Here is a 24,924-nt window from a genome sequence, read left to right as displayed (position 1 = left end):
TTAGGCTTGCCATAGCAAAGAGGTTAAATACTTATTGACTCAAGACATTTCAGCTTTGTTAACATTTCTAAAAACATAATTCCACTTTGACATTAAGGGGTATTGTGTGTGTATACCAGTGACAAATAACATAAACATTTAACATTTAATACATTTTAAATCCATCATTAGCACCTTAGAGACTGCTGCTGTATATACATAGACTTGAAATCACTGGCCACTGTAATAATTGGAACACTCGTCACTTTAATAATGTTTACATATTTTGCACTACTCATCTCATTTGTATATACTGTATTCTATTCTATTCTAATGTTTTTGAGTCTATGCTGCTCCGACATTGCTCGTCCAAATATTTATATATTCTTAATTCCATTCCTTTACTGAAAATGTGTGTGTATTGTTGTGAAATTGTGTAACGGCAGCCTTCCCTCTCTTCACTAGAAGAAGGGGTGAAACAGGGATCGGACCAACACGCAGCGTAGCCAGTGCTCAACATGTTTAATTAAACGAAAACAGTGAACACTTACAACGAACAAAATAACAAAATGTGGCAAACCGAAACAGTCCTATCTGGTGCAGAATACAAACACAGAGACAGGAAACAACCACCCACAATCCCCAACACAAAACAAGCCACCTATATATGATTCTCAATCAGGGACAACGATTGACAGCTGCCTCTGATTGAGAACCATATTAGGCTGGACACAGAAACAGACGAACTAGACACACAACATAGAATTCCCACCCAGCTCACATCCTGACCAACACTAAACAAGCAAAACACATAAGAACTCTGGTCAGGACGTTACAGTACCCCCCTCCTGAGGTGCGGACTCCGAACGCACCCCTAAAACTCAAGAGGAGGGTCTGGGTGGGCATCTGTCCGCGGTGGCGGCTCCGGCGCAGGACACCACTCCACCACTGTCTTTGTCCCCCTCCTTAGCGTCCTTTGAGTGGCGACCCTCGCCGACAACCTTGGCCTAAGAATCCTCCCCAAGGCCCCCACATGATTTAGGAGGTAGCTCAGGACAGAGAGGTAGCTCAGGACAGAGAGGTAGCTCAGGACAGAGAGGTAGCTCAGGACAGAGAGGTAGCTCAGGACAGAGAGGTAGCTCAGGACAGAGGGGCAACTCCGGACTAATGGCAGCTCCGGACTGAATGGCAGCTCCGGACTGAATGGCAGCTCCGGACTGAATGGCAGCTCCGGACTGAGTGGCAGCTCCGGAATGAGTGGCAGCTCCGGACTGAGTGGCAGCTCATGACTGTAGGGCAGCTCATGACTGTAGGGCAGCTCATGACTGTAGGGCAGCTCATGACTGGAAGGCAGCTCATGACTGGAGTGCAGCTCATGACTGGAGTGCAGCTCATGACTGGAGTGCAGCTCATGACTGGAAGGCAGCTCATGACTGGAAGGCAGCTCATGACTGGAGGGCAGCTCATGACTGGAAGGCAGCTCATGACTGGCGGGCAGCTCATGACTGGAAGGCAGCTCATGACTGGCGGGCAGCTCATGACTGGAGGGCAGCTCATGACTGGAGGGCAGCTCATGACTGGAGGGCAGCTCTTGACTGGCTGGCGGCTCTGGCGGCTCCTGACTGGCTGGCGGCTCTGGCGGCTCCTGACTGGCTGGCGGCTCTGGCGGCTCCTGACTGGCTGGCGGCTCTGGCGGCTCCTGACTGGCTGGCGGCTCTGGCGGCTCCTGACTGGCTGGTGGCTCTGGCGGCTCCTGACTGGCTGGCGGCTCTGGCGGCTCTTGACTGGCTGGCGGCTCTTGACTGGCTGGCGGCTCTGGCGGCTCCTGACTGACGGACGGCTCTAGCGGCTCCTGACTGACAGACGGCTCTAATGGTTCGGGACAGACGGGCGGCTCAGATGGCGCTGGGCAGACGGATGGCTCAGATGGCGCTGGGCAGACGGATGGCTCAGATGGCGCTGGGCAGACGGATGGCTCAGATGGCGCTGGGCAGACGGATAGCTCAGATGGCGCTGGGCAGACGGATAGCTCAGACGGCGCTGGGCAGACGGATGGCTCAGACGGCGCTGGGCAGACGGATGGCTCAGACGGCACTGGGCAGACGGATGGCTCAGACGGTGCTGGGCAGGCAGGCAGTACAGACGATGCTGGGCAGACGAGCAGTGCAGGCGGCGTTGGGCAAACGGCCGACTCTGACCTGCTGAGGCGCACAGTAGGCCTGGTGCGTGGTGCCGGAACTGGTGGTACCGGACTGGAGACACGCACCTTAAGGCTAGTGCGGGGAGCAGGAACAGAGCACACTGGACTCTCAAAGCGCACTATAGGCCTGGTGCGTGGTACCGGCACTGGTGGTACCGGGCTGAGGGCACGCACCTCAGGGCGAGTGCGGGGAGAAGGAACAGTGCGTACAAGGCTCTGGAGACACACAGGAGGCTTGATGCGTGGTGCCGGAACTGGAGGTACTGGGCTGGAGACACGCACCACAGGGAGAGTGCGTGGAGGAGGAACAGGGCTCTGGAGACACACTGGAAGCCTGGTGCGTGGTGTAGGCACTGGTGGTACTGGGCTGGGGCGGGAAGGTGGCGCCGGATCTACCGGACCGTGCAGGCGTACTGGCTCCCTTGAGCACCGAGCCTGCCCAACCTTACCTGGTTGAATGCTCCCCGTAGCCCGTCCAGTGCGGGGAGGTGGAATAACCCGCACTGGGCTGTGTTGGCGAACCGGGAACACCATGCGTAAGGTTGGTGCCATGTACACCGGCCCGAGGAGACGTACTGGAGGCCAGATATGTAGAGCCGGCTTCATGGCACTTGGCTCAATGCTCAATCTAGCCCGGCCAGTGCGGGGAGATGGAATAACCCGCACCGGGCTATGCACACGTACAGGAGACACCGTGCGCTCTTCCGCATAACACGGTGTCTGCCCGTACTCCCGCTCTCCACGGTAAGCATGGGAAGTGGGCGCAGGTCTCCTACCTGACTTCGCCACACTATCCTTTAGCCCCACTCCCCCCCACCCCCAATACATTTTTGGGGTTTCTTCACGGGCTTCTTACCGCGTCGTCGTGCTAACCTCATTCGCCGGTATCCCTCTGCACATTGCTCCATCGAATCCCAGGCGGACTCCGGCACTCTCCCTGGGTCAACCATATTAGGCTGGACACAGAAACAGACGAACTAGACACACAACATAGAATTCCCACCCAGCTCACGTCTACATGTCTATTTCCTCCCAAGTGGTGTAACCCAGATCCGGCTCCTGCTGCCGAGCTAGCTCCTCGAAACGCCGCCTCTCTGCTTTTGCTGCCTCCAGCTCTGCTTTGGGGCGGCGATACTCCTCTGGCTCTGCCCAGGGTCCTTTTCCGTCCAGCTCGTCCTCCCATGTCCCTTTCTCCTGGTCCCGCTGCTGCTGCTGCCGCTGCTGCCCGTTGCTACGCTGCTTGGTCCGAGTTTGGTGGGTGGTTCTGTAACGGCAGCCTTCCCTCTCTTCACTAGAAGAAGGGGTGAAACAGGGATCGGACCAACACGCAGCGTAGCCAGTGCTCAACATGTTTAATTAAACGAAAACAGTGAACACTTACAACGAACAAAATAACAAAATGTGGCAAACCGAAACAGTCCTATCTGGTGCAGAACACAAACACAGAGACAGGAAACAACCACCCACAATCCCCAACACAAAACAAGCCACCTATATATGATTCTCAATCAGGGACAACGATTGACAGCTGCCTCTGATTGAGAACCATATTAGGCTGGACACAGAAACAGACGAACTAGACACACAACATAGAATTCCCACCCAGCTCACGTCCTGACCAACACTTAACAAGCAAAACACATAAGAACTCTGGTCAGGACGTTACAAATTGTTAGATATTACTTGTTAGATATTACTGCACTGTTGGAGCTAGAAACACAAATATTTCGCTACAACGCAATCATTTTTCATTTATTTATTTATTTAACCTTTATTTAACTAGGCAAGTCAGTTATTAACAAATTCTTATTTACAATGGCCGCCTACCAAAAGGCAAAAGGCCTTTTGCGGGGACGAGGGCTTGGATTAAAATAAATAAATAATTATAGGTATATATATATATATACAGTATATATATATAAATTTAGGACAAAACACACATCACGACAAGAGAGACAACACAACACTACATAAAGAGAGACCTAAGACAACAACATAGCAAGGCAGCAACATATGAGAACACAGCATGGTAGAAACACAACATGACAACAACATGGTAGCAACACAACATGGTAGCAGCACAAAACATGGTACAAACATTATTGGGCACAGACAACAGCACAAAGGGCAAGAAGGTAGAGACAACAATACGTAATGCAAAGCAGCCACAACTGTCAGTAAGAGTGTCGATGATTGAGTCTTTGAATGAAGAGATTGAGATAAAACTGTCCGGTTTGAGTGTTGTTGCAGCTCGTTCCAGTTGCTAGCTGCAGCGAACTGAAAAGACTTGCGACCCAGGGATGTGTGTGCTTTGTGGACCTTTAACAGAATGTGACTGGCAGAACGGGTGTTGTATGTGGAGGATGAGGGCTGCAGTAGATATCTCAGATAGGGGAGAGTGATGCCTAAGAGGGTTTTATAAATAAGCATCAACCAGTGGGTATTGCGACGGGTATACGGAGATTACCAGTTTACAGAGGAGTATAGAGTGCAGTGATGTGTCCTATAAGGAGCATTGGTGGCAAAGTACATGGCCGAATGTTCCAGAACATCTAGCCGCTCGAGAGCACTTTAACCTGCCAATCTATAAATTATGTCTCCGTAATCTAGCATGGGTAGGATGGTCTTCTGAATCAGGGTTAAATTGGCAGCTGGGATGAAAGAGGAGCGATTACGATAGAGGAAACCAAGTCTAGATTTATCTTTAGCCTGCGGCTTTGATATGTGCTGAGAAAAGGACAGTGTGCCGTCTAGCCATACTCCCAAGTACTTGTATGAGGTGACTACCTCAAGCTCTAAACCCTCAGCGGTAGTAATCACACCGGTGGGGAGAGGGGCATTATTCTTACCAAACCACATGACCTTTGCTTTGGAGGTGTTCAGAACAAGGTTAAGGGCAGAGAAAACTTGTTGGACACTAAGAAAGCTTTGTTGTAGAGCATTTCACACAAAATCCGGGGAGGGGCCAGCTGAGTATAAGACTGTATCATCTGCATATAAATGGAAGAGAGAGCTTCCTACTGCCTGAGCTATGTTTTGATGTAAATTGAGAAGAGCGTGGGGGCTAGGATTGAGCCTTGGGGTACTCCCTTGGTGACAGTCATGGGCCGAGACAGCAGATGTTCTGACTTTATACACTGCACTCTTTGAGAGAGGTAGAGAGCAGAAATCAGTGAAGCAGATATCAGAGCACAAGTCAGAATTGGGGCTAGCAACAGTAGATGGGCCAGGGTGTACATGCACATTTCCAAATATCATCAACACTAATACATTCAATAATATCTGCTAAACATGTGTCTGTGACCAATAAAATTTGATTTGATGTTCCCCAAGCTTGAAAAGGGGCCGGAGCGGAAAAGTTTGGTAACCCTTGCTAAACGAAGAGCTAAATGATATACTGTGTGAGGTTGCCACCATGTGTTCAAAGTGTGAACTACACACTGAATTGATGTACACCAGGGGGTGTCAGACTCATTTTGTCATTGTGCTCGGGGAACACATTTTCTCTCTTTCTTGAGGTCTGGAGGGCTGCAATGCAAATTAGGTATATTGTCTTGCCGTCAAAAGACGCAAAAACACAATGGACACAGTGAAGAGACTGATTAAAGAATTTGTATTTTTTTAACAATTACGTCCATTGTCATTTCATTTCAAGACTAAAAGGCCAGCATTGCCTGAACAGAAAGAATGTATTAAGCAGATGTAAGGCGGCCCAGCATACAGTTGATAAGTGACTTATCTGATTGGAGGTTAACTTTACAGTAATACTATTGGTCAACAGTTCAGATTTTGAATCCAAACAACTCAGATGTTGTAAAAGGGTCTAAGATTTATTGTCTCTCTCTCTTTTTTTCCCTGACTTGCTGTGGTGAGATATACACTGTCTTTCTTGATAAGTGACTTATCAACTGTATGCAAGCATTCTCTGTTTTGATCTTGCCAACCCCCATTGTCACACCTCTGAGAATCTGAGGTGTTGTTGTCTTTGCAGGTCTGTAGTTCTATCTGATTGGAGGTTAACTTTACAGTAATACTATTGGTCAACAGTTCAGATTTTGAATCCAAACAACTCAGATGTTGTAAAAGGGTCTAAGATTTATTGTCTCTCTCTCTTTTTTTCCCTGACTTGCTGTGGTGAGATATACACTGTCTTTCTTTCTCTCTCCCTCTCCCATGAGCTATGGGCCAAGGCACAAGCCATGGTTTCCTTGTCTGTCTCTCTCCCTCTGTGATCATGCTTAGAATATATCCTTGTCTCTCTCTCTCCCTCTGTGATCATGCTTAGAATAATTCCTTGTCTCTCTCTCTCCCTCTGTGATCATGCTTAGAATAATTCCTTGTCTCTCTCTCTCCGTCTCTGATCATGCTTATAATAATGCCTTGTAATGCTTTCTAGTTTAAGCTTATGCCTTGTAAATGTAATAATTCATTTTTCAAAGTAATTAAATACACTTGTATTTAGAATTCCATTCTCAGACATTTCTGGATTTTGTTATTTTTAAAATTTTATTTCACCTTTATTTAACTAGGCAAGTCAGTTAAGAATAAATTCTTAATTACAATGACGGCCTACCAAAAGGCAAAAGGCCTCCTGCAAATAGGATTGCCTATTACTGTAACTCAAATGTAGTCTAATGCATATTGCTATTCATCTTATGGAGTTAGTTAAACATTTTAATAGGCTAATTGCTTAGCATGTGAGGTATATATGATATGCATATAGGATAAATATTACCACACAACACAGACACATTAGAAACTGACTGACACTGAAATCCAAGGCTGTTGGGTGCATAAATGCAACTCACACATCTCAACACAGACAGCGCTGGTCCCAGAGAGAGCAGTCCTTTGGGTTTGTAACAAACTAGAACTCTCTCTAACTCACACTCACTCATGAATAATGCATGCTGGGTATTTTGAACAGATGCTCCTCGCCCCCTTGTGTCTCCCCCCTGTGTCTGAGGACAGACGGTACACACACACACACACACACACACACACACACACACACACACACACACACACACACACACACACACACACACACACACACACACACACACACACACACACACACACACACACACACACACACACACACACACACACACACACACAGTTTTGTACAGCTAACCTTGTGGCGACATACAATTCAGTCCCATTCAAAATTCAATTTTCCCTAACCCCTAAACCTAACCCATACACTAACCCTAAACCTAACTCTAGCTCCTCACCTTAAAACTAAACAAAAACCTAATTCTCACTCTAACCTTAAATCCCACAGAAATAGCATTTGACCTTGTGGGAACTAACAAAATGTCCCCAGTTGGTCAAATTTTTGTTAGTTTACTATTCTTGTGGGTACTTCTGGTATAAACACACACATACACACACACGCACGCACGCACGCACGCACGCACGCACGCACGCACGCACGCACGCACGCACACACACACACACACACACACACACACACACACACACACACACACACACACACACACACACACACACACACACACACACACACACACACACACACACACACACACACACACACACAGTGTCTCTGCCTACAGTCTCTATGATGGCCAGTGAGTGGCAGTGTGGTTCTGTTCAAGTCAAACTGACTCAGAAGTGAGAGGAACAGTAGATTTGGATGTAGATTTGGAACTAGACTCACAGCTCTCATATAACCATGACAACTCATGTGCTAAATAATTTAATGGCATAAAATATAAAATAAGTTATCAGGGTTTATTCAATTGGATGCAGACAGATACGTGATTTGTAGAATAGACTTGGCTTCCTTATGAGTGCAATGTGAGGAGATGAAGTTTTAAAGGGGCTAGAGGTCAAAGGTGACTCACACATGGGTTTGAGCTGTCCAATGAGCTCCTCCTTGCTCCACTTGGCCCACTCCTTCCTGTCTGTGTTGATGGAGCAGAGGACAGGCCCACATGGCTTCCCACTGTCGTCCACCGCTGGAACGTTCAGGTAGTGTACCAACACTATGTCTGGGTTCTACACAGAGAGGGAAGAGATTTATTTGAAAAAAAATAGAAAACCTTTATTGGGGGAGAGAGGGGGGATGGAGGGAGAAAGAATTAGAGAGGGTGGGAATGAGAGTGTTAAGCAAATCAAAATATATTTTATATTTGAGATTCTTCAAAGTAGCCACCCTTTGCCTTGATTACAGCTTTGCACACTCTTGGCATTCTCTCAACCAGCTTCATTAGGTAGTCACCTGGAATGCTTTCAATTAACAGGTCTGTCTTGTTAAAAGTTAATTTGTGGAATTTCTTTCCTTCTTAATGTGCTTGAGCCAATCAGCTGTGTTGTGACAAGGTAGGGGTGGTATACAGAAGACAGCCCTATTTGGTAAAATACCATATTATGGCAAGAACAGCACATGAAGGTCAGTCAATCCGGAAAATTTCAAGATTCTTCAAGTGCAGTCACAAAAAACAAACTTTTAACTGGGTTATTTCATAGTTTTTATGTTTTCACTATTATTCTACAATGTAGATGAGATGGTCATAGGAGAAGATGGGAGAGAGGGAGCGAGGGAAAATGAAAGTAGAGGATAAAGATGCCAGGCATTGAGTGTCAGAGGAGAGATTCTCACCTGCCATTTCATAAAAGTTTGAACAGCTCAAGCCCCCTCAACCTTGCTGTGTGTGTATGTGTGTGGCTGTGTGTGTTTTCAACCCTCATTCGCTACAGGTCCCTCAGCTCTGGCTCCAGGAGTGTATGAAAGATTCAGCACACACACAGGTACGGTTCAAACCCTGCTGGGTGAGAGGGAGAGTGCGTGTGTGTGGATGAGTATGTATGTGTGTGCGCGTACAGGCATGGTTAAAGACCCTCAGTTTGACTATGGCCCTCTGACCATCTTTAACTTGAGCAGAGGAGGGTGTCTACTTTTCCAGCCCAGTGGAGTCTGGCTAGGTCAGAGTCAGATATACAAATAGATAGAGATGACAACACCAACCAGGCACATTCTGGGAGTTCAACTTTGTTGACATTTCAGTTGCTAATTCAATACAAGCATAAGATCTGGGTACCATGTTGCTGCCTCTGGGGCTTCCTTTTCCACTCACCCACCCATCCATTCATGATGTGTACAGTGGACTCCTGATAAGTGCACATTGGATCAGTGTCAGACATTACTTTCACTTGCCCCTAGTGTCAGCAAGCTCCAGTTCAGTGCATGCTTTCACAACAGTAATTGAGGTTATAATGAGTCGAATGTATTGTGGTTGTATGGCTTACTTGGAGCAGCCAATAGCATCTGCGATGAAAAGTAGGGATGATGGAAGAGTGGACATAACAGCCGTACAGACACTGAGAGAGAGAGAGAGAGGACATGGTTAGAGTTAAACACAAACATGCACACACACACACACACACACATGCACACACACACGCGCGCACATCACACACGCACACGCACACACACACACACACACACACACACACACTATGTCATACTTGTGAGGACTTTTTGGGGACCAACAATTGATTCCCATTCAAAATCCTATGTTCCCTAACCCTGAACCTAACCCTTAACCTTAAACCCTAACCCTTAACCCTAACCCCTAAATATAAAATAGCCCTTTTCCAAGGGAGGACCTGCAAAGTGTCCTCACTTCTCTGAATATTTGTTGGTTTACTATTCTTGTGAGTACTTCTGGTACTCACAAGTATAGTAAAACTTGTACACACACACACACACACACACACACACACACACACACACACACACACACACACACACACACACACACACACACACACACACACACACACACACACACACACACACACACACACACACACACACACACACACACACACACACACACACACACACACAGTCATGTTCGGCAGTACTTATCTGCCATGACATGTTCAAAAGGTGTGGAAGATGAAGATTTGAACAAAGCCTGCAATGTACAATCTCTCTAGCAGAGGATGATGTCACACAATCAGAGAGCGAAAGAGAGAGAAAAGAGAAAGAGAGGGATGAGGCATGATAGTGGTGACGACCTTGATGGTTACCCCCCTTTTCTCTCTTCCTCTCTCTTCTCTCTGTAGCCAAAGGCAGAGTGCATTTCCATAAATTTCCATTCTGTATGAGGGTCTATCTACCCCACAGGCTTGTTTCTCTTCTTCATCATCCCTCTTTCTACTCTCTTTTTTCTCAATCCCTCTCTGTCCCTTTATCCCTTCCTCCCTCTCTCCTGGTCATTCCCTCTCTTTTTATGTCTGTCACACTCCTCACTCGCCGCTTGCGTACTATTTCTGCTGAATAATCAATTATAGAGCTGTAGCATGTGACTCACACATACAAATGGACACTTGCACACACACACGCACACGCACACACGCACACACACACACACGCACGCACACACACACACACACACACACACACACACACACACACACACACACACACACACACACACACACACACACACACACACACACACACACACACACACACACACACACACACACACACACACACACACACACACACACACACCATTGCCTTGAGACTCGATCGATACTCCTCTCTGTTCCTGTCGAAAGAGGCATTGACATCATCTTTGGCCTGAAGCCAAACACACACTTATTCTACAGAGAGGGTGTGTGTGTGTGTGTATTGGTAACATAAGAAACAGCTAGGGGAGGATGTTAGAGACTGATTCACAAACGGAGAGAGGGAGAGCAGGAGCGAGCGCTCAATCCAGTCAATCCATCCCACTCTCTTCCCTTTTTCCATCTCATTAACCTTTTTTCTTCTTTTCACCTCACATCCCTTCATCTCTTTAGTGGTCTTCCATCTATAGTGCTTTCAGAAAGTATTCACACCTCTTGACTTTTTCCACATTTTGTTGTGTTACAGCCTGAAATTAAAATAGATTTGCATATCTGATTCAAATCTGTTCTTTTTCCTGCAGTCTAAACAGCCAAAAAGCACATGAAATCAGATATTTCAAGCAACATTTCAAACCATCTTCGTAGGTGGTTTGAAGTCAGATATAAATCTGATTCCTGGCCATGTGACCAGTGGCGTGTATTCATGGATCCCCGAAAAAATGGATCAATAGAAAAATAAAAAAACATAAAATAATTTATCTTTCGTCTCCGTGTTTCGTAATTTTCCTTCAATTTCCAAGAGGCTGAATGATGCTGTCTGGTCCAAACGAGTATGACATTGTTGCTGCCCACAGCATTGAAGGCAAGGGAAGCCAACGAGTATCCTACCTCCCTTTAAAAAAAATAGCTAATCAGCGTTGAGTTAAACTGAGCGAGCTCAACTGTGAATGGTCCTGGCGCACAAAAAAAAGTGTCAAGAGAAGCCAGGTTGGATTTGGTGTCACTCCTATTAAATCCCATCGAGAACATAAGTCATTGACAGAAAAACTTGAATTGTTGCATCTCGTTGTGTTGCTGTCCTCCGGTGACTAGCCAGCTAGCTAAAATGAGCCCTTTCCTAAAATAGCCATGGATGGAGATTTGGACTTGTGGTTTTACTTAATTCTCCCTACTGGCCAATCATTATAATGACGATTCTGATCCAACCATTAATTCATACATTGTTGTGCCCCTGGCCTGAGAGGATGGAAGTTCAATATGTAGCTAGTAGGAGGCTAATGTTAACTAGCTAACGTTGCCCATGAAAGGAAGTTAGGCTAGCGAGCAATCATTTTAGCCAGGTAGCCTTGGACAACAAAACAAATATGTACTTCATGACAGAGTGATAGACCATTTTGTCAACATGAAAGAGAAGAGGAGGTCATTGGCCCTTCTCTACAAGTAGGGTGAGTCAACATGTTTTTCTACTTGCAAGAACGCGCACGCAAGGCTTTGGAGACTCGCAATTGTAATCGCTACCAAAGGTGATTCTAACATGTATTGACTCAGGGGTGTCAATACTTATGTAAATTATATATTTCTGTATTACATTGTCAATAAATTAGCAAACATTTTTAAAAGCATGTTTACTGTCATTATGGGGTACTGTGTGTAGATGGGTGAGAAAAAGTCAAGGAGTATGAATACTCTCTGAGGGCACTGTATATGTATGAGTGCGTGTGTGTGCTCACCTCCACTCCCTGTACTTTGAGCTTCATGTGGTCTTCTCTGGTGGTCTTCCCATCTTTCCTCTTCTTCCAGCAGTAGCCATCCTTCCTGTACTTTACCTTCTTCCTGTTGTACAGGATCATCGAGCCATTCTGAGGTCTTGGAGAGGAAGAGGGAGAGCAGAGAGGGAGAGAGGGAGCAAGGGAGAGGAAAGAGGGAGAGAGAGAAAGAGGGAGAGGGGGGAGGAGGAAAGGGAGAGAAGGAGAGATATCAATAACACATTTATTACTCTGTAGATCACTCTCATATTACTGTTAGTGTTTCTATGGTGATTGGATGATTGGATGATATAAGTAGAAGTAGGAGACAGTCTGTTGCTACCCAGAGTGCATCACACCTGCATTTACAGTATCTCTCTCAACCATCAGAACTATCTCAAAACAAGAAAAGCAATTAACTGACCAATAACAGAGACCGGTTATTTTTGGACAAACAAGTTATTCTTGGATTAACAGAAATGCACACTGCCCACCGCTGATTGTGTGGTTCTACGAATGTGGTTCTATGAATCTTTCTGTCATTTCACCCCTCTGTGTTAGATGTTCACACACACACACACACACACACACACACACACACACACACACACACACACACACACACACACACACACACACACACACACACACACGCTAACATATTAGCTCACAAACACAAACGTTAATATTTTAGCAGGGTGCTTTAGCTGCACAGCGGGAAAACTGTTTACTCAGCTACTATTCCTCAAACCTGTGAAGACACACACACACTGCTGTTGTACACACAAACACACACACGCTCTACACACAGAGGGCAGATCTCCTCCTGAGTGTACTATGAGCTCAATGTCATCCCTGGAGCTCCTCAATCAATCACCACATTACAGAAACAGTGGGACCAGTGTGTGTGTGTGTGTGTGTGTGTGTGTGTGTGTGTGTGTGTGTGTGTGTGTGTGTGTGTGTGTGTGTGTGTGTGTGTGTGTGTGTGTGTGTGTGTGTGTGTGTGTGTGTGTGACCGAGAGAGAGAGTGTGTAAGGTGGAGGATTTGCTGCCTTATCTCCTAACAACAGAGACAGAACAAGCATTTCAACAATCAATAAACCCCACACACACAAACCCTCTATCTCCTCCCCTCCTCTTGTCTTTCATTCTCTCCTATCTCCTCCCCTCCCCTTCATTCTCTCATATCTCCTCCCCTCCTCTTGTCTTTCATTCTCTCCTATCTCCTCCCCTCCCCTTGTCTTTAATTCTCTCCTATCTCCTCCCCTCCCCTTGTCTTTCATTCTCTCCTATCTCCTCCCCTCCCCTTGTCTTTCATTCTCTCATATCTCCCCCCCTCCTCTTGTCTTTCATTTTCTCCTATCTCCTCCCCTCCCCTTGTCTTTCATTCTCTCCTATCTCCTCCCCTCCCCTTGTCTTTCATTCTCTCCTATCTCCTCCCCTCCCCTTGTCTTTCATTCTCTCCTATCTCCTCCCCTCCCCTTGTCTTTCATTCTCTCCTATCTCCTCCCCTCCCCTTGTCTTTCATCTCTCCTATCTCCTCCCCTCCCCTTGTCTTTCATTATCTCCTATCTCCTCCCCTCCCCTTGGGTTTCATCTCTCCTATCTCCTCCCCTCCCCTTGTCTATCACTCTCTCCTATCTCCTCCCCTCCCCTTGTCTTTCATTCTCTCCTATCCCCCCCCTCCCTTGTCTTTCATTCTCTCCTATCTCCTCCCCTCCCTTGTCTTTCATTCTCTCCTACCCCCCCCCCCCTCCCTTGTCTTTCATTCTCTCCTATCTCCTCCCCTCCCTTGTCTTTCATTCTCTCCTACCCCCCCTCCCTTGTCTTTCATTCTCTCCTATCTCCTCCCCTCCCTTGTCTTTCATTCTCTCATATCTCCTCCCCTCCCATTGTCTTTCATTCTCTCCTATCTCCTCCCCTCCCTTGTCTTTCATTCTCTCCTATCTCCTCCCCTCCCATTGTCTTTCATTCTCTCCTATCTCCTCCCCTCCCTTGTCTTTCATTCTCTCCTATCTCCTCCCCTCCCATTGTCTTTCATTCTCTCCTATCTCCTCTCCTCCCTTGTCTTTCATTCTCTCCTATCTCCTCCCCTCCCTTGTCTTTCATTCTCTCCTATCTCCTCTCCTCACATTCTTTCTTTTCCTCTTTACTCCTCTTCTCTCCTCTCGTTTATTCCTCTCCTTTCTTTTTGTTCATTTTTCACTAAAAGTACATGACCAGAGATTATGGTAATTACATTTAAGCACGCTCAGTGAAATTGAATGTACTTTGAGCTTATTTTCTTTGCCACCTTAAATGTGTTGTGTTTCTCAGTAGAGTACAGTAGCCCTCTGATCAAAGCTTAGTTTAGTCTCTGTGTCTCGCGGCTGCTGTGACTCATCCCGCCGCGGTTAACTCTAATTATGTTACAGAGATGATATAAAGATGAGGGATCTGATTCAACCACACACACGCACGCACGCACGCACGCACGCACGCACGCACGCACGCACGCACGCACGCACGCACGCACGCACACACACACACACACACACACACACACACACACACACACACACACACACACACACACACACACACACACACACACACACACACACACACACACACACCCTCTGATTCAACCAGACTTTACATATACTATTGATTCAAGTGCCAAGCTGTTTGGGATATAAAAAGCATTTCCTGAGTTTGTGAGTGCTAGAGGAAGAGAAGGCTTTGCAATCTCCGCTTGCTGAAAATCCCCTGGTTCTGTGTGTATCGTCGAGGATCCCCCGGTTCTGTGTGTATCGTCGAGGATCCCCTGGTTCTGTGTGTATCATCGAGGATCCCCTGGTTCTGTGTGTATCATCGAGGATCCCCTGGTTCTGTGTGTATCGTCGAGGATCCCCTGGTTCTGTGTGTATCGTCCAGGATCCCTTGGTTCTGTGTGTATCATCGAGGATACCCTGGTTCTGTGTGTATCGTCGAGGATCCCCTGGTTCTGTGTGTATCGTCGAGGATCCCCTGGTTCTGTGTGTATCGTCGAGGATCCCCTGGTTCTGTGTGTATCGTCGTTTTTGTAAAAGAGAATGTGCAGTCAAGATATTTCCCGGATGTGTGTCCTCTGTGTGTCCTCTGTGTGTCCTTGAACTAGGTGCTCTGCTCACCCTTGACAAAACTCTTGAGCTGTTGTATCCCATGGGGTGAATGAACAAGTGAGGGAGGGAGTGAGTGAGGGGGAGGAGATTGAGTGTATGACAAAGGGAAAGAGTGATAAAGAAAGGGAGGGAAGGATGGAGAGAGAGATATAGAGAGAGAAAGGCGTGGAGGAGTGTTAAGGTTTAAAACAGTCATTAGCTGGAGTTGATGAGGTATGTTGGAATGGGAGGAGTGTGAAGGTGACTGACTGCTGGTGAAGAGCCAGTTGTTTCCACTTATCAAGACAGAGCGTTGAGAACAGCTATAACACACCTTCTATAACCCTGATATCACCCTGCTATAAGACTGTCATAAAGCTGATATGGACCTGATATAAGACTGTTATAAAGCTGATATGGACCTGATATAAGACTGTTATAAAGCTGATATGGGCCTGATATTAGACTGTTATAAAGCTGATATGGGCCTGATATTAGACTGTTATAAAGCTGATATGGGCCTGATATTAGACTGTTATAAAGCTGATATGGGCCTGATATTAGACTGTTATAAAGCTGATATGGGCCTGATATTAGACTGTTATAAAGCTGATATGGGCCTGATATTAGACTGTTATAAAGCTGATATGAACCTGCTAGAAAATTGTTATAAAGTGGCTATATGAGCATGCTATAGTTCACCAAAGCCCCAGCCCACAACAGTGGGATTAGCTGTAATCTACCATAATCTGGCTCCATTTCTTTGTGGTTCTGAATTGAGTGGATTTAATGTGACTGACTGTCTACAGCTGCCATCCATCAGACTGCTAGCCCTGCGAGTGTCATAACCAATTACCATAGTTCTAGCAGCTGGCTGGAGGCTAAACTCCAGTCAGATGTTAACTAGATTAAAATATAGCCTAGTGTGACAGTCACCCAATCCCAGATCGACCCTTAGCTAATACCCCCTAGGCCTAGGTATATGATTGAATTGATAAACACTATATGGTAATAGCTCCAACTTAACCTCTGATGGAAGTTGATCAATTGTACTTACACAGAACCAATGCCTTCAGACCTACACAATTGTCTTGGGGTTCAGGTCTATGGGGAATAGGATTTGGCTTTATCGCTCTCTCTTTAGATCTCTCTCTCTCTTAAACTTCTGTTTTTCTTACAGGCTGGAATGTTCATGTACTGCGGGGTCTTGACCCGATAAAGGGAATTTTAAAATTCAAAAACCTTTCTCTCCCTCTATCCGTCTCTCCCGCTCTCTCTCCCTATAACTAATTTGCAGTTATGCTTATACATATTCAATTTCAGATGTGAAATCCTGCTAACCTCTCTCTTAAACACACACGTCCCCCATAAAACCTGAATTATACATCACTTATCATCATACATTTACATTCATTAATGCAACATTTATAGCTGACTAGGTTTTCATCATTTTACATTGACATTTTTAGATAGTAAAGGTACTGTGTAAGCTCTACATGTGTTACCATAAATTATTGTGTGTGTGTGTGTGTGTGTGTGTGTGTGTGTGTGTGTGTGTGTGTGTGTGTGTGTGTGTGTGTGTGTGTGTGTGTGTGTGTGTGTGTGTGTGTGTGTGTGTGTCTCACCTGGTCTTGGGTGATGTCGTCAGCCATTCTTCATGTTTCTCAAATGTGATCAGATACGCTGCAATCTCCTGGAGAGAGGGAGAGAAATTAGAGACCTTACAGTGTTTGTGCGTGTGTGAGGATGTTTCTAGATGACCTGCGGATGACCACTGCGAGACTGTCACTCTCTTATCGCCATAGCTACACTCAGGAGCCCTGGCCACTGAGCAGCCAGTCAGGAGAGAGATTAGAAACACCATCTGGAGAAACAACCAATCAGACACTCTTGATTGACCCAGGTCACCCTCCACTGCGGACAAAAAGCTCAGAGCACACATACGCACGCACACACGCATACACACACACATACACAACACAAACACACACACACACACACACACACACACACACACACACACACACACACACACACACACACACACACACACACACACACACACACACTCTGCAGGTAAGAAGGTGTAGAGAGATAAGAGCTGTGTGCGTGTGTGTGTGCACTGAGAGCAGAAAAGTTCACTCTGAAAGTTTCTGTGTAGATAACATATAGAGCCCAAGCTCCACTCATCAGCTATCCTGAGCTCAACAAGCTCTGACAGTCTCACTGCAGAATAAGACGTTTATTCACGTTTCTCCAAACTTCAAATTTCAAAGTTACTCCAAACATCACATTTAGAAGGTTAAGAGTTAATGTTTTGGATAGGGTTCAAACATTAAGCTTAGGCACTTATTCCGAATGGTTTAAGGTAATGGTTCATGTTTGGGATAGGGTTAAAACCCCCAAAATTAAAACAAGTGTCCACCACTGGGATCGAACACACCCTCATCCACAACACACTAGCCAAACTCAAGCCTACTTGATGGTAATAGTGCTCACGGTTGCCCCTAGTGGCCAGTTTTGAAGGCATTTCCCGACATCCTCAGGACATGGATAGACATCCAATTTCAAAATCACTCACAGCGATCTGCCTGCCTGAGCTTACCCTGCAGTACCTTTCTAGCATCTCGCTCTCTCTCTGTTTCTCTGTCCACCCTTCCCCTATTTCTGTTTCCTCCTCTTCCACTCAAAGTTCAAATCTTCAACTCTTACTTTCTCCTTTCTTTGTGAAATGCAAATTGTCAATCAGCTGTTTGAAATGTACTATGAAGAGGTACACAAACACACACACACACACACACACACACACACACACACACACACACACACACACACACACACACACACACACACACACACACACACACACACACACACACACACACACACACACACACACACACACACACACACACACACAGAGATACAGGAGAAGAAGGTACCATAGCTACAGAGAAGGCACTTAGTATGATTGCTTTTCCCTCTGTGTGTGTGTGTGTGTGTGTGTGTGTGTGTGTGTGTGTGTGTGTGTGTGTGTGTGTGTGTGTGTGTGTGTGTGTGTGTGTGTGTGTGTGTGTGTGTGTGTGTGTGTGTGTGTGTGTGTGTGTGTGTGTGTGTGTGTAAGCGTCTGTGCTTCTGACCCTGTTGAACATGAATCATGGGCACCTCTGTTAAATCCAGCCAATGATGTATAGACTGGTTGGTTGTTTAGCAACAAAACCAACGCATGCGCAACTATGGGGCAAAACAGAAGGTGTTGGCTTAGATACTTTACATGTCGTCAACAATGTTTCCTCTCCAATGTGTATTGAAAACGCAAATATATTTCCACAATGAGCAGTTGCTGCCTCGCAAATACGTCTTTACAGTTGTTGATTAGCTAGATAGTCTTTTTTTCCCATGTTATTAGCATAGACATGAAATCAGACAAACCACCTCAAAACAAGACATGGTATCACTTGGCAGCTTCTTGTCATCGTTGCTAGCTATCAGGCAATCCAGAATCACAACAACAAAAAGCTTTCTGCCCCATTGAAGTGCGTAGATGGTTTTCGGGACGTTTTCAGTGCATTGGGAAAGTATTCAGACACCTTGACTTTTTCAAAATGTTGTTACATTACAACCTTATTCTAAAATTTATTAAATAAACACAAATCCTCATCAATATACACACAATACCCCATAAAGACAAAGTGAAAACAGGTTTTTAGAATTCTTTGCAAAAAACCCCAAAAAAACAGAAATACCTTATTTACATGGGTATTCAGACCCTTTGCTGTGAGACTTGAAATTGAGCTCAGCTGCATCCTGTTTCCATTGATCATCCTTGATGTTTCTACAACTTGATTGGAAAGGCACACACTTGTCTATATACAGTTGAAGTCAGAAGTTTACATACACTTAGGTTGGAGTCATTAAAACTTGTTTTTCAACCACTCCACAAATTTCTTGTTAACAAACTATAGGTTTGGCAAGTCGGTTAGGACATCTACTTTGTTTGTGTATGACAAGTAATTTTTCCAACATTTGTTTACAGACAGATTATTTCACCTATAATTCACTGTATCAATATTCCAGTGGGACAGAAGTTTACATACACTAAGTTGACTGAACAGCTTAGAAAATTCCAGAAAATGATGTCATGGCTTTAGAAGCTTCTGATAGTCTTATTGACATCATATGAGTCAATTGAGGTGTACCTGTGGATGTACTTCAAAGCCTACCTTCAAACTCAGTGCCTCTTTGCTTGACATCATGGGAAAATCAAAAGAAATAAGCCAAAACGTCAGAAAAAAACCTCCACAAGTCTGGTTCATCCTTGGGAGCAATGTCCAAACACCTGAAGGTACCACATTCATCTGTACAAACAATAGCACACAAGTATAAACACCATGGGACCACGCAGCCGTCACACCCCTCAGGAAGAAGATGCGTTCTGTCTCCTAGAGATGAACGTACTTTGGTGCGAAAAGTGCAAATCAATCCCAAAACAACAGCAAAGGACCTTGTGAAGATGCTGGAGGAAACAGGTACAATAGTATCTATATCCACAGTAAAAACGAGTCCTATATCGACATAACCTGAAAGGCCGCTCAGCAAGGAAGAAGCCACTGCTGCAAAACCGTGGGGCGGCCCACACTTGGCCCAGCGTCGTCCGGGTTAGGGAGGGTTTGGCCGGCAGGAATATCCTTGTCTCATCGCGCGCTAGCGACTCCTGTGGCGGGCCCGACTCGAACCCAGAATCTCTGGTGGCACAGCTAGCACTGCGATGCAGTGCCTTTGACCACTGCGCCACTCGGGAGGCCTTATTTGGATTTTTACTAATTATCTTTGAAAGACAGGGTCCTGAAAAAGGGACGTTTATTTTTTTTCTGAGTTTATTAGGCAAATCGAATAGCACATTTTCTTGTGTTTAAATGTTTTACGGATAACCAGGGGCACACTCCAACACTCAGATATTAATTTACAAACGAAGCATTTGTGTTTAGTGAGTCTGCCAGATCAGAGGCAGTAGGGATGACCAGGGATGTTTTCTTGATAAGTGGGTGAATTGGACCATTTTCCTGTCAAAATGTAACGAGTACTTTTGGGTGTCAGGGAAAATGTATGGAGTAAAAAGTACATTATTTTCTTTAGGAAGGTAGTGAAGTAAAAGTAAAAGTTGTCAAAAATGTAAATAGTAAAGTAAAGTACAGAAACCCCAAAAAACAACTTAAGTTTTGGACTTGGTATTTTTACTTAAGGACTTTACACCACTGGTTGTGACAAGGTAGGGGTGGTATACAGAAGATAGCCCTTGGTAAAATTCCATGTCCATATTATGGCAAGAACAGATCAAATAAGCAAAAAGAAACGACAGTCCATTATTACTTTAAGATTTGAAGGTTAGTCAAAGCTGAACATTTTAAGAACTGAACGTTTCTTCAAGCGCTGTCGCAAAAACCATCAAGCACTATGATGAAACTGGCTCTCATGAGGACCGCCACAGGAAAGGAAGACCCAGAGTTACCTCTGCTGCAGAGGATAAGTTATTTAGAGTTAACTCCACTTCAGATTGCAGTCCAAATAAATGCTTCACAGAGTTCAAGTAACAGACACATCTCAACATCCACTGTTCAGAGGAGACTGTGTGAATCAAGCCTTCATGGTCGAACTGCTGCAAAGAAACCACTACTAAAGGACACCAATAAGAACAAGAGACTTGCTTGGGCCAAGAAACACGAGCAATGGACATTAGACCGGTGGAAATCTGTTCTTTGGTCTGATGAGTCCAAATTTGAGATTTTTGCTTCTTTGTGTCTTTGTGAGACGCAGAGTAGGTGAACGGATGATCTCTGCATGTGTGGTTCCCAACGTGAAGCATGGAGGAGGAGGTGTGATGGTGATGGTGATGGTGCTTTGCTGGTGACACTGTCTGTGATTTATTTAGAATTCAAGGCACACTTAACCAGCATGGCTACCACAGCATTCTGCAGCAATACAACATCCCATCTGGTTTGCGCTATCATTTGTTTTTCAACAGGACAATGACCCAAAACACACATCCAAGATGTGTAAGGGCTATTTGACCAAGAAGGAGAGTGATGGAGTGCTGCATCAGATAACCTGGCCACCACAATCGCCCGACCTCAACCAAAATGAGATGGTTTGGGATAAGTTGGACCGCAGACTGAAAGAAAAGCAGCCAACAAGTGCTCAGCATGTGTGAACACCTTCAAGACTGTTGGAAAAGCATTCCTCATGAAGATGGTTGAGAGAATGCCAAGAGTGAGCAAAGCTGTCATCAAGGCAAAGGGTGACTACTTTGAGGAATCTAAAATCAAAAATATATTTTGATTTGTTTAACACCTTTTTGGTTACTATGTGATTCCATATGGGTTATTTCATAGTTTTGATGTTTTCACTGTTATTCTACAATGTAGAAAATAGTCAAAATAAAGAAAACCCCTTGAATGAGTAGGTGTCCCCAAACTTTTGAATGGTTCTGTATATTTAAGTGTTTTTGTTGTTGTAGTGGGGACATTTTAATGTTTAGCTCACATAATATAATTTACGAAGTATGCATTAAGGCAGTGGTATTTGTAAAAAAATATATAAAAAAATAAAGAGAAAAAGGAAGAAATTTAACAAAAAATCAAGAGTACAGATTCTATTTGGGACAATATAAAAAAGTTTTTGATAAAGATAATTTGAAAAATACAAGAGATATAAGAGATAAGAGATGAACATGTAATGAATTGAAGGTTATTTGCTGATGTAAAAATCTAATTATACCGATTTTAAGGTTGTGTTATTGTTGTGGGGTGGGGTCACAAGAAATTATTGTGAAAAAATGGGGCCTCCAGACGTTCTGATGAAAAAAATGGGGTCCCAGCTGAAATTTTTTTGAATACCACAGCATTAAGGTGTCTGTAATAGAATGCACTTGGCAAAAACAAATGTAGACATTAACAAATGCATTACTATAGCTTCCTCCCAAGATGGAGTTGGAATGGCTTCAAAACATCGTCCCCTATCAGAGGATGCTAGCGGAGCGTAATTTGGCTGGAGCATGGAGCGGATTTTAAAAATGTTGGAGTGTCAGCCTTCTCTTTCGCTCCAATTTCGCTCTGGTGCCGCTCAACCACAAGATCTGGACAAGCTCTGCCCAGCATTTTTCATTTCTTTCACCACTGTTCTTTTAATTAGGCATATTCTGTTTTATTTATTTTGCCTACCCCACCACTAATGCGCAGAGATGTTGATATGAGTCAACCAAGAAAGAGTTCACACAGCCTGTGTAATTGATAATAAGACAGGAATGAGCCCATGCAGCAGCACTGGAGACGTTTAGATTTTTATACAGGCTATGTTAAAAATGAAGAATCTAACTTTGTAACAGTGCTAAAGCTGTCTATCAACTGTAAAATGTGAGCGTAACAGAACCAGTTTCAACTGAAGTATCTGATAATCAATAGATTAGAGAAAAGGCTATTTGTTTTTTAACATAGCAGCCGCTATTCATCAGGTAGGTCCTTGTTTAATAGCATATGTTGTTGAAATGTTGAAAGTTATTACGATAGCCTACTTAAAAAAAACTAATAGTACATAGTCACAAAAGTAGGGATGGGATGTTTGTAAAATTATCTTTCAAACAGAAAATGAATAGAGCGAATATGGAGCTGCAGTTTTCTCCTGTGTGCTGAGAATTTTTTTGCGCACATTGAGTGCAGGAGCCCAACTCTGCTCACGTACTCTGCTCCCTGTCAGTCATCTAGTGTATATACAGTTGAAGTCGGAAGTTTACATACACTTAGGTTGGAGTCATTAAAACTTGTTTTTCAACAACTCCACACATTTCTTGTTAACAAACTATAGGTTTGGCAAGTCGGTTAGGACATCTACTTTGTACATGAAACAAGTAATTTTTCCACCAATTGTTTACAGACAGATTAATTCACTTATAATTCACTGTATCAATATTCCAGTGGGTCAGAAGTTTACATACACTAAGTTGACTGTTGCCTTTAAACAGCTTGGAAAATTCCAGAAAATGATGTCATGGCTTTAGAAGCTTCTGATAGGATAATTGACATCATTTGAGTCAATTGGAGGTGTACTTGTGGATGTATTTCAAGGCCTACCTTCAAACTCAGTGCCTCTTTGCTTGACATCATGGGAAAATCAAAAGAAATAAGCCAACACCTCAGAAAAAAATTGTAGACCTCCACAAGACTGGTTCATCCTTGGAAGCAATTTCCAAACACCTGAAGGTACCACATTCATCTGTACAAACGATAGCACGCAAGTATAAACACCATGGGACCACACAGCCGTCATACCGCTCAGGAAGGAGACGCGTTCTGTCTCCTAGAGATGAACGTACTTTGGTGCGAAAAGTGCAAATCAATCCCAGAACAACAGCAAAGGACCTTGTGAAGATGCTGGAAGAAACAGGTACAAAAGTATCTATATCCACAGGAAAACGAGTCCTATAATCACAGAACCTGAAAGGCCGCTCAGCAAAGAAGAAGACACTGCTCCAAAACCACAATAAAAAAGCCAGACTACGGTTTACAACTGCACATGGGGACAAAGATCGTACTTTTTGGTCTGATGAAACAAAAATAGAACTGTTTGGCCATAATGACCATGGTTATGTTTGGAGGAAAAAGGGGGAGGCTTGCAAGCCGAAGAACACCATCCCAACCGTGAAGCATGGGAGTGGAAGCATCATGTTGTGGGGGTGCTTTGCTGCAGGAGGGACTGGTGCACTTCACAAAATAGATGGCATCATGAGGATGGAAAATGACGTGGATATATTGAAGAAACATCTCAAGACATCAGTCAGGAAGTTAAAGCTTGGTCGCAAATGGGTCTTCCAAATGGACAATGACCCCAAGCATACTTCCAAAGTTGTGGCATAATGGCTTAAGGACAACAAAGTCAAGGTATTGGAGTGGCCATCACAAAGCCCTGACCTCAATCCCATAGAAAATTTGTGGGCAGAACTGAAAAGGTGTGTGTGAGCAAGGAGGCCTACAAACCTGACTCAGTTACACCAGCTCTGTCAGGAGGAATGGGCCAAAATTCACCCAACTTATTGTGGGAAGCTTGTGGAAGGCTACCCTAAACGTTTGACCCAAGTTAAACAATTTAACGGCAATGCTACCAAATACTAATTGAGTGTATGCAAACTTCTGACCCACTGGGAATGTGATGAAAGAAATAAAAGCTGAAATAAATAATTCTCTCTGCTATTATTCTGACATTTCACATTCTTAAAATAAAGTCGTGACCCTAACTGACCTAAGCCTGGGACTTTTTACTAGGATTAAATGTCAGGAAATGTGAAAAACAGAGTTTAAATGTATTTGGCTAAGGTGTATGTAGACTTCCGACTTCACCTGTATATAAATCATTCACCTCACTGCGAAATGCAACATACGTCCAAGTAAGCAGGATTTTGGGACATGACTTCAAAACCGGCCACTAGGGGCAACGG

At 44.6% G+C, this 24,924-nt stretch overlaps 1 protein-coding gene across 3 annotated transcripts in view; it reads right to left on the bottom strand.

The window, feature by feature from the left end:
• LOC129815605 (calmodulin-binding transcription activator 1-like) overlaps nt 1–24,924 on the bottom strand; it is a 109,005-nt gene that overhangs the window by 22,500 nt on the left and 61,581 nt on the right. For all 3 annotated transcript variants that reach the window (XM_055869567.1, XM_055869566.1, XM_055869568.1), the window contains exons 4-7: nt 17,066–17,133; nt 12,304–12,439; nt 9,458–9,529; nt 8,053–8,206 (exon numbers count right to left, since the gene is read on the bottom strand). In XM_055869567.1, coding sequence (XP_055725542.1) covers nt 8,053–8,206; nt 9,458–9,529; nt 12,304–12,439; nt 17,066–17,133 — 430 coding nt within the window. The remainder of the gene's footprint in view (nt 1–8,052; nt 8,207–9,457; nt 9,530–12,303; nt 12,440–17,065; nt 17,134–24,924) is intronic.

The sequence above is a fragment of the Salvelinus fontinalis genome, chromosome 18 (genome assembly GCF_029448725.1).
Source record: "Salvelinus fontinalis isolate EN_2023a chromosome 18, ASM2944872v1, whole genome shotgun sequence".
Taxonomy (NCBI): Eukaryota; Metazoa; Chordata; class Actinopteri; order Salmoniformes; family Salmonidae; genus Salvelinus; species Salvelinus fontinalis.
Note: the sequence above shows the minus strand (reverse complement) of the source record. Positions and strands in the feature narration are given on the sequence as shown.